The 10749-nt window shown below is 34.0% G+C and overlaps 1 protein-coding gene across 1 annotated transcript in view; it reads left to right on the forward strand.

The window, feature by feature from the left end:
* The window catches only part of LOC117172999 (ankyrin-1-like), a 42260-nt gene extending 32361 nt beyond the window's left edge, over positions 1-9899 (forward strand). Inside the window, exon 2 of the mRNA XM_033361344.1 lies at positions 5245-9899. Within this exon, the coding sequence (XP_033217235.1) occupies positions 5311-8430 (3120 nt within the window). The 5' untranslated portion in view covers positions 5245-5310 and the 3' untranslated portion in view covers positions 8431-9899. The remainder of the gene's footprint in view (positions 1-5244) is intronic.
* The last annotated feature ends 850 nt before the right edge of the window (positions 9900-10749 follow it).

Genomic DNA, 10749 nt, shown 5'->3' on the forward strand with positions numbered 1-10749 from the left:
GTTGCGCGCGCAACTCAGTCATTTACAGCGTCTTCTACTATATTCACACGGACATAGCCCTGTCATAGTATTGGACCGCATCTCGTTTCAGATCTGGGATCATTGGCGCGGATTAATCCACACGACATGCGTTCCGATCAGGACTCAGATGCGCCATCCATGGAGGCGCATATGCGACGCACGCCATGCGAGGAACGCGCATGCGTGAATGAAGCAAATACTCGGTGCGCGTGGGTTGACTATCCTAAAATTGTTTATTTATATTAAAGGAGGTAAATAAAAAGGTTGAATTAAATAAATGTATCGAAATTTATTTACAAAATAGCACGCCTATAGCGGGGATGGTGGAAAAAAGCCCACAATCTCGATCGACTGTCCTCCAATTTTCATTTGTTTCCAGATGATAGCGCTACGTGCGGAAACTCTAGGAACTACGAGAACATGTGATGTAAATTTTGAACCGGTATAAATATAACCTATTAATGCCGTTGTGAAATTGCAAACTGTTTGTGTTTAGTGGAAAATAATTGTTGTGCAAAGTGTCAGTGCTTAAAACTTATATAATAAGTGATACAGCAATGTCACGTTGTTTTTGTAAGGGCTGTGATTCGGGTAGTATGGCACAGAAAGAGAGAGGTATTAGACGCAAAATCCTCAGTATCTATACTTGCGTTCTATTTTTTTTAAATTTCCTCCTCTTGTTTTAATGGCATTACCCATATAATTGTATAAATTATACAAGCATTATCACTGCGTTCGCGACACTAACTGACACTTGACGTAACCAAACTTAACCTACAAACACACTCGATACTCCATAGCAGACGACAATTTCTAATTTTACATTTTCACGGAAGGGAAGCTCTAATCTGGGAAGGCATAAAATTTCCAGGACAGGCGATCGCGAACTGACGCCAGTCGAAATACATGGCGTGCGGTCTCCCTGTAATACTTGGTTATTCCCACAAAACTGGAACCGGCACACACTAACGCGTTGCAATGTTGCAAAAGGCACTGGACTAGCCGGCTAGTTCTGCACAATCCCATGTGCACAGAAAATGGCGGCGTAAAGCGAGAGTGAAAGAGATGGGCAGATCTATTTATCTCTTTCACTCTCAAGACTACAGGACGGCATCCTTATTGAAAAGGCAATTTATAGCTTTTATAAGCATTGAATAATAAATTTTTTAAATTTATAAATTAAATATTTTGTGCCCCAACTGAGTACTTATGTTGCGCGCATGTACGCGCCGCAAAATTTCGTCACAGGGTGATTGTAAAAATGCTCGCATTGTGCCACACCTTGTGCACGCACTTCAGTTACAATCACAAAATGTGGGCAAACATCGTTAATTTTGGCATGCATGTCATGCGGGTAATATGCGCGCACGAATTGTTGTCTGGGTCATTATCGTGACTATATTTTTTATTGATATTAAAGTAAAAAGATAGCGAAGTTTACAAAGAGGGAGATTCTTAACCTCATTTCACAAAGCGAAAAAATAGATTACATCATGCGGAAATTTAATGTGGAGAAATGTAATTTATCTTATGAGTGTCTAGTTCGCTTAAATTTGTCCATCTCAAGTCTTAGGGGGAATTACGAAGCAAAATTTCAAGGAGTCAGCAGAAAAAAGATATGCTCAAAAAAGAACATGGCAGGTGGTTAGATTCTGACATTAAAATTCCTGACTTAGATATGGAAATAGAAAACGAAGAAACGAACTTGCGAAGTACGTAAAGTTTTGGTCGTCCATCACTTTCATTTGGCCAAAAGTCTGAGCGATCACAAGGACGTAATGTTCTTGCAATCAGTGCTTAAATTGAAAAAGACCCGTAAGGATTGTTAAGAGCTTGGTATCATGCATCCAAGTCATCAAAGGAGAAAGATTTGAGTGCAGTATTGAAAGAAATTATAAAAGATCCAACAGGACCAGCAAAAGTGAGACGAATTATGCCTTAACCCTTAATTGTGAAGATGACTCCAGAAGAAGATTTAGCTTTTCTATTAAAGCAAAAACTGAATCAATCTACGTAAATAGCTATGAGAGCTGAAGTTGACTCACGAGGAGCGAATATTTTTCCTCCATATGAGCACGTTAGAAATGCGAAAGCTTTATGTACACCTCCAAATGATGCCATAGTAGTTAAGAAACAGCAGCTAAGTTCTCACTCAAGCTTTGCCTAATCATACCGTGAGAAGGATTTGTGAATTGCAAAATATGTAATTATCCAGGGCATCGTGAATTTAAGTAACACAAAACCATAAGCAATTTTAATCTGTTCCTGAGGTTTTGATAGTAGTTTAGCCCACTCATCTTATAAACAATCGTTTAAAGATAAGTCTGCAGTAATTAATGATGAAACTATATTTTCAGCTACGTTAATACCCTTAAGATTAGTAACTACTAATAATATTATACTTTAAAATAATATAACCTCACAGTCACCACGATTTGATCGCCCTATAGATTTAGTTCGCCAAAGAAGAAAAACTCATGCTGGATCAAATGAAGATAGATGATGTGCAAATACAAGAACTAAAGTCGGGAAAATATCAATTGAAGAGGTCAAAATATGTATACACTTTCAATGCATATTGCGTTGATTAACGGTAGGGTGTTGCATTTCGTAACTGGGACTAGATCAATGCAAACGTGCCCTATATGTCACACAAAGCCATCGCTGTTTAATGACCTCTTAAACAAGGAAAAAGGACTCTTTGTAGCTAAACCTTAGTCGTTTCCATTCGTAATATCTTCTATAAATATAAAATAAATTAATACGTATCCAGCCGTAATAATTTTATGAGAAAAAATAATGTTTTTATTTCGATAATAAAGTTGTAATCAGCGACCTCGAGAAACCTCTTATACTAATATTGAGAAAAATCACATTTGGAATACTCAACCGCCATATTGGATCCACCATTTTGTTTTTTCAATTTTGGAAATCGCATGCGTAATCAGCAACACCAAAAACCCGCGTTTAGAAAAATTTAAACCATTTTATGAACATTACCTACTTTAGGACAAATTATTGAGATTCTGACCAACTATGAGTGGGGGAGAACACCCGGTAAAAAGGCTTATATTAAAAAGTATTGAAAAATTTCATTCATTCAGTGGTAACGTGAGAAATATTGAATACTTCTGGATCCCGTTTTTGTCCTCCCGTTTTGAATATCCACGGCAGTTGAAGTTAGCTCTCAAATGGAATCCCTTTCTGTACCTAGCACTGACAATATTTTGCTGAATACCACGAAGCAACCAAAAATTGGACAAATTTTAATCCCTTTTAGTTTAGTAAATTTTGCTACGTTTAGTTACTGTTTTTCGAATAATAATCAGGTAAAAAGCTTTTTAAAATATAGCGTCGGTCATTTTACGGTGTCAGGATCAATTTCCATACAGAAGGTTCTGGTGAAAAATAACTTTTTCAATTTTTTATCATGAATTTATATTTTTCAATTGATAATATTTGAACAAAGCGAACATTTGACGATAAAGAAATGTATTCTTACATACAATCCAACTAGATTTGGCAAATTTCATGCTTTTAGAGCGCGTTCTAATGCTTCAAACGAAACTTGTGTTTTTAATGTATTCGAGGTTACGTCTGACAGCTCCGATCGGCTTTTAAAGGGATTGAAATCTTATAATTTTCGCCGCCTAATGAGAATTAAAAAACTAAGGACAGAAACGGCATTCTTGGGGATTAAAATTTTCTAATACTTTTTAATGCCAGGCTTCTTACCGGGCAGCAGTGAAAGAACAAAGGGGTAACCAGTGGCTATTCTGACCAAGGGAGGGAACTCGTGTGCACTAGGGTGGCTCTTATTTTGCACTTTCGAATAGACCGCATTAAAAAGGAAAGAGAGGCCGTACTCAACACTGCAAAAGAAATGGAGACTTATGTATTAGTCACATTTATATGTAAGCTTAAAAATGCGAGTATATATTTACAAATAAAGTTTCAGTTGGTATACTTTAATTTATTTATTATACATTTGTACATACAAAATAATAGTTAATCACTTTTAATATTTATTATCAGAGTTGACCAATTTGTTTTGCATTTTTATTGAGGAATGGTTAAGCTAATCATAAATTATAAGTTATTTTATATTGAAACACTTCCATGCCTATGCAGAGATCTCACATTTTTAATTGTTTTTTCTGAATAAAATTTTCAACAAACTAAAAACATGTTTTGGGATTGGTATGCAAAGTTTGCATAATAACCTCTGAATGTTCTCTACAACTTGTGTCCGCAACTGTCATAACGAATTTAACGATGGACCACTAAAGGCTTGATTTTTCAGTGATTTGTACACTTATTATCAATCAAGGGCTGTTTGAATACGTCTTTGGAGGATCAGTCATTGCTCAAAAGTTGTTTGGACTCTCAAGTTGTTTTTTAATTTTTGTTAGCAAATAATATAACGTCTTTTGCATTGCGCCCGTACAAGTAATTATGTAGGGTTGTAAAACTTATCATCATGTTAGATTAGTCATTAGTTAGACTAATTCCAATACAAACGAATAAGAAATATTTATTCTCTGCCAGAAAGGCATAGTTATGTACTTAAACATTTTCAAAATACCCTTTAACTTCTGTACTAGGGTAGATCGAAGAAAAAAATATATAAACTGTAAACGCCTCAGTACTGAAGTTTCCTTTTGTGTACCTTATATTTTTGGAAAAATCGTGAATGTTAGTTTTGTTTCTTAATCTGCATAATATGTCTAATTTACACAACTTTTTACAATTTTTTTATGGAGACCTGAAAATCTTCAAAAAAATCTAGAAGTTCTAAAAATTATAAATAATTTTTTTTAGCCCAACCGCGCGATATTAATCGATTTATGCCAAATTAAATACACGTTATCAGGGCCCCAAAAGAAAAACTAACTTTATACAATTTTTTTTAGATATATCCTATTCTATACCCAGGAAAAAAGAGTCATTAGGCAAAAAAAATGTTTTTAATTTTTAATTGTTTCCTAGAAAAAACGGAACGTATAAAAACTTCGCCATACATTTTTATCCAATATGACAAATTCAAACAATGAATAAAGCTAAGATAAATAGCCGACCAATTAGGTAAAAGCTGATGATGTTTGAATTCTGGAAAATCAATTGGTTCCTCGACTAGAGAGCTAGACTCAGTTCTTTTAAAGCGAATATTATCCAAATTAATTTAGTTTGATAAATCTAAAGTTTACTCGTTTGTTTTGACAGGTTTGCCAAGAAAGAAGCAGTACTTGCGAGGGTTAATACCTGACACATGAAATACATTGCCTAGTTATGTCAATAGACATATACTCGTCGCTAATAAACTCTTGCCGTTCCGGCAGTTTGGAAGATGTAAGACATATTCTTTTCCAGTACAGTCTATCTGAATACCCCGAATGGTTAGATGGATATTTACTAGTTTGTGAGGCTTTGAAGAACAAACAACTAGAGATCACGAAATTACTTTTACAAAATAAGGCAAAAATAAATTTAATAACAAGGGGGACATCGAATTCCAATACCCCGCTTCATTACGCTGTGTGCATTGAAAGTTTAGAAATAATTCAAATCCTGCTGGAGAAGGACGCCGACCTTAATGCAACAAACAAAGATAAAAGAACACCTCTGCATATTGCCGTTAAACACCAAAAAGAAGAAATTGTTAAGCTATTAGTGAAAAAAGGAGCAGACGTTGAACTTATTGACAAGTATGGTTACACTTCACTTCATTTAGCATCAAAAAATGGCGATACTAAAATTGTTCAGCATCTTATAAAGCATGGAGCAGACGTTAGTTGCATATGTAAAACATATACGGCATTATATTTTGCTATAGAATGTAAGAGTTTAGATATTGTGACACTGCTTTTAGAGAATAATGTACTAATTGATTCAAATTATGCCATCAATTACTCTCTGCTTCAACTTGCAGTCCGTCAGAACAATGTTGAAATATTAAAACTTCTTTTGAAATATGTCCGTAATACAGATAAAAACTGTGGTCAAGATCTAAGCAATCTTCAAAAGACTATGGCAGAGAAGAATGAGTTTGTTGACATTTTCTTGAATAAAGATTGTTCTATAGATGCTATGGTAAAGTCTGAGATTGCAACACAACACAATGCTGTTGCAACAAGTCCCGTTTTCAACATTGTAAAATTAAACAATGAAACAACCTCTAACCTATTTTCTGATCAAGGATCGAATGTAAATGAAAACTGTCTAGATTTGCCTTCACGAATTCAAACTCTTCTTACCAGTACACCTAATAATGGAAAATACGACAGCGAGTTCACACTTGGCATTCCTATTCTGAAACAAGAAAGAAAGCTAGTGAATTCTGAAAATACAGATGATTTACAATCGCCTCATAGTTGTTTAAAAAGTGTTCATACAAAAGTTGAAGAAGATATTATGATACATGGTACAAATTTGGAAGATATCAACACCTTACTCCATGCCGCATTGATAATGAAACAAAAAGAAATAGTTCAGGTGCTTCTAAATCACGGTTTTGACGCAAATGCAGACAATGAGTCTAGACGAAAGCCAATATATTATGCATATAAGTATAATGATTTAGACGTGTGTAAGCACCTCTTGGCTCACGGAGTTTGCATTAATTCAAAAATCAACCATGACTTTAATCTTCTGCATATGGCTGTTGAAAATAGGGACGAAAAGTTTGTAAGATTTGTACTGAATCAAGGAGCTGACGTAAATGCGACTACGAATGATAATAGTACATCCCTTCACATTGCTTCTAGAAACGGATGTGAGCGAATCGTGAAATTGCTACTGAAACACAATGCTGATGTTCATATCAAAGATAATAAAGGTTTTACTTCCCTCCATGAAGCTTCAAAACAGGGCAATGAAAGAATTGTGAAACTGCTTTTGCGTAAAGGATCGGACGTAGATGCGATCACACATTGTATGTCCACTTCGCTCCATTTCGCAGTTCTGTATAGTCAAGATTCGGTGTTGCCACTTCTTTTGAAGTACGGTGCTAACGTCAATGCAAAAGACAGTAAAAACAAAAGTGCTCTTTGCTATGCTGCTGACGTTGGAAATACGTTTGCAGCACGTCTTCTGCTGAACAAAAATATAGATTTCAATGAAAAAAGTCACAAATTGGCAATTTGTCTAGCAGTACTTGGAAATCTTGTAGAACATAACAATATAGTTGAGATGTTCTTGTTTCGTGGTTTCACTATCACTCCTCAAGATTTCAACGAATTTCAGATACCGGAGCATTTGCATTCAAAATATATAAGCGATTGTCATAGAGAAGAATATGTCACAATTTTGAAAAATCTTTTACAACGTGAACCGTCGACCAATGGCTTTTTTGAATACCAAGTTTTGCGCCATTCCATTGAAAAAGGGTTTTTAAAAATCGTTAAAGATATGTTAAGATATGACGTAAATATAAACGTTCCATTAGAAGAATGTTGTACGTTACTGCACATTGCGGTTAAGAATGGTCAAATCTGGATTGCTGAAGAGCTTCTGAAACGTGGTGCGAATCCTAATGGTATAGATATTCGTGGTAGAACACCACTGCACACTAGTGTCCTTAGTAATTTCACAGAGGTCGTTGCATTTTTCATCAAATACAAAGTTGATCTTGAAGCTCGTGATGAAGATGGTAAAACTGCACTTCACCTTGCTGCTGATGGCAGAGAACATATTGTCAAATTGCTTTTGGATGCCGGGGCTAACATTAATTCTACAAGTAGAAACGAATCAAGACCACTCCATTTTGCTGCAGAACGTGGACATGTAAAAGTAGTTGAATTACTTTTGGATTACGATGCGGATATCAATGTCAAAAATAGAAATAATGAAACCCCATTAGATTTAGTAGTATATTGGCAAAAAACAGAAGTAGCAACTGTCCTGTTAGAAAACGGTGCAATGTATAGTCTCGCTTCTGTTCCTTCATACAATAGAGAAATTTCCGAATTAATGATGATGCATTCAATTAAACTGCAGGAAATTAGTATGTGCAACAGCGAAGTAAAATTTGCAAAACAAAATGATGATTTCCGGAAAAATTGCAGGGAAGAGCTTCAAAGAATGATTCTTAATCAAATTGGAGTTAATGTTTCATTGTATGACATTCTAACAAGAGGAAATTGTATGGTAGAAATGTATATGAGAAATGAAAATTTGATCCAATTCTTCGATTTTTGTGACTACGAAACGTTGTTTCCAATCTACGCTAATATGTTAAGAATTCGTGTCAATAGAGCGAAAAGAAAGAACCGACTTAAAGAGTTGAGTACGATCGCTTTAGAAATGATGTTAGAAATAAAGATACCCTATCTAGCTATCGAAAAACTCTATACATATGTAAATACCACAGATCTGCGAAACCTAATTCGTGCTATTTCGACTAATCAGTGATTGTTGAGAAAATGCTAGAAGTCATCGAAATACTTTAATCAATTTTAATGTCTGATTGCATATGTTGAAAATTCTTGCTATTTAATGAACTAATTAATTTATTAACTGTAACGCATTTTATTTGATTCTTGATTTATGTGATAAGATATTCATTAGAACGTGTCGAAATAAAAAAATATATCTCTTTTCCTTTCGGAAAGAGATAGATTGTTGCTGTTAGGTGACAAAATTATACATTCAGGAAATAACAAAAAATGTCTATCGTTTGCACAACGATGTTAAAGGTCAAAATATGGCAAATTCGTTTATTTCTGCGTTTTATAAGACCAAAAGTGCTTTTTTTCCTAATCAAGATATATGACAAAAAGAGTTAACTGAATCGATATGTGTACCTGTGCAGTATGAAGCCTATATAAATTATCTTATGTTCTCGCGTTAATATTCGTTCAGACAAGCAGTTTGAACGCACTGAAAAAGTTTTCGAATACTATCTTACGCAGTTGAGATACCACAAAAATATATCTTATGTTCACACATGGATGTTGAACGTACAAAAACGAGAAAAATTATAATTTGCGCCATCTTTCAGTATCCTTTTTGAAGTTTTATAAATATGATAAATTTTAATAATATAATATATTTAGAATATGAAAATATAATAAAAACTGGAAGTCAATTTACCATTCGAATATAGGATAGTTATAAATTGATCTGAAATATTGCTTAAAAATAACAACTAAATCTAAGTACAAATATAAATATCCTTTATTTAGAAGGTACACACTTTATTCATTATGAAGTAGTTATCATGGTAAAAAATTTATAAAATGGCAAAGAGTTTAAAATATTGAGAAATCATTGAATTTTCTTTATTTTAACCTTCAGCATTAGTAGCGTCGAAACTAGCGTTATTTATCCATGGACTTGGCAGTTTCTGTCAGAGTGGCCGATCATATAAATTCAGACCAGAAAGTACCCAGTATTGCATTTGTCCCGCTTTACATATACGTAATGTCTCGATTTTTATGCATTTGTTACAAAAAAAATATTGTTTTTCGATATGCCCTAATATTCATGAACAGACTGCATCAACGTAGATTTTAAGGGAGGTTTGGTACAATGTATTCTACGGATATTAATTTTCATGGAAAGCGAAAATCTATTTTTATATTTTTAATGTTGTATTTATTAAGAATTTAATAATGGTAATATGACTTCAATTAAAGTATTTTTAAATTTTCTGTTACGGTGTTAGGAAACATGCCTGATTGAAAGATTAATGCAATATAATTATTTTCTTCAACTTTCGCACTTGAGCGATCATTGCATACAACCCGTCAATTTGATTAACAAATATTTATTTCGGCAAGGTCGACTAATGTTTTCACAAAAATATTGACTTATGATAGATCAAAATGTATTTGTACTAGTAAAATATTTAGTAATAAATTGCGTAATAAAATACTAAATGTTAATATGTTTATTAGGGTGGTCCAAAAATGCATTGCAAATGTTTCCACCCTAGAGGGAAAAACACCCCCCCCCCCTTAAAAATTTCCAATTTATGCAGAATGAAATTCCGTTTTTTTTTAAATTCGAATATTAACACATGTCACCGGGCACATCAAACTCCCATTTAATTAACATGGGGAAATTTTGAATTTTCGAAAAATTGAACTCCTGTTCCAGGGTTTCATCGAAATGAACGAAGTTTTTTAGCGATTTAAGAGAAGTGTTTACAGAATAAATCCATAATCATAACTTTCGTTTCCAACCCATCCTCACCTCCCTGCAGCGCCCGAAATATGACTTAAAAATTAAAAAAAAAAAACATTTTTTAAAAACTAATCGAGGAGACAAGTGCTTTCATCGAACTCGTAGTTGCTAGTTTTCACAGGTTTTGTATATTGCGCGATTGATATTAGCCGAAGATCGTGCTTAAATTGAAGAACATTTGCTGTAACATGTTTGGATCTAATTATGCTGAATAAGTTTTCAATACAATCTTGTGTAAATCTCGAAGTAAGGACGAATTGGAAATCTCGTTTTTCCAGAAGATAACTGCTCAGTTCAATTGCAGATGTAGTGGAAATAACAAAGTCTTTTTGAAGAAGTTCAAAAGTTCCTGCCTCACCGACTTGTAAGCTACCTAAAAGGTTTACCATCTTTCTGAAAAAGGACATTGTTTCTTCGTACTTCTTCGTCGAACTCGCTAATTACGCTTTTGGAAATTTCGAGATGTCATTTACTTAAACCACTTTGCAATGTCACTGAAAAATCAAGCAGTCGTTATATAACAAATATACAAAACAATTGTAG

The sequence above is a fragment of the Belonocnema kinseyi genome, chromosome 1 (assembly GCF_010883055.1).
Source record: "Belonocnema kinseyi isolate 2016_QV_RU_SX_M_011 chromosome 1, B_treatae_v1, whole genome shotgun sequence".
Lineage (NCBI taxonomy): Eukaryota > Metazoa > Arthropoda > Insecta > Hymenoptera > Cynipidae > Belonocnema > Belonocnema kinseyi.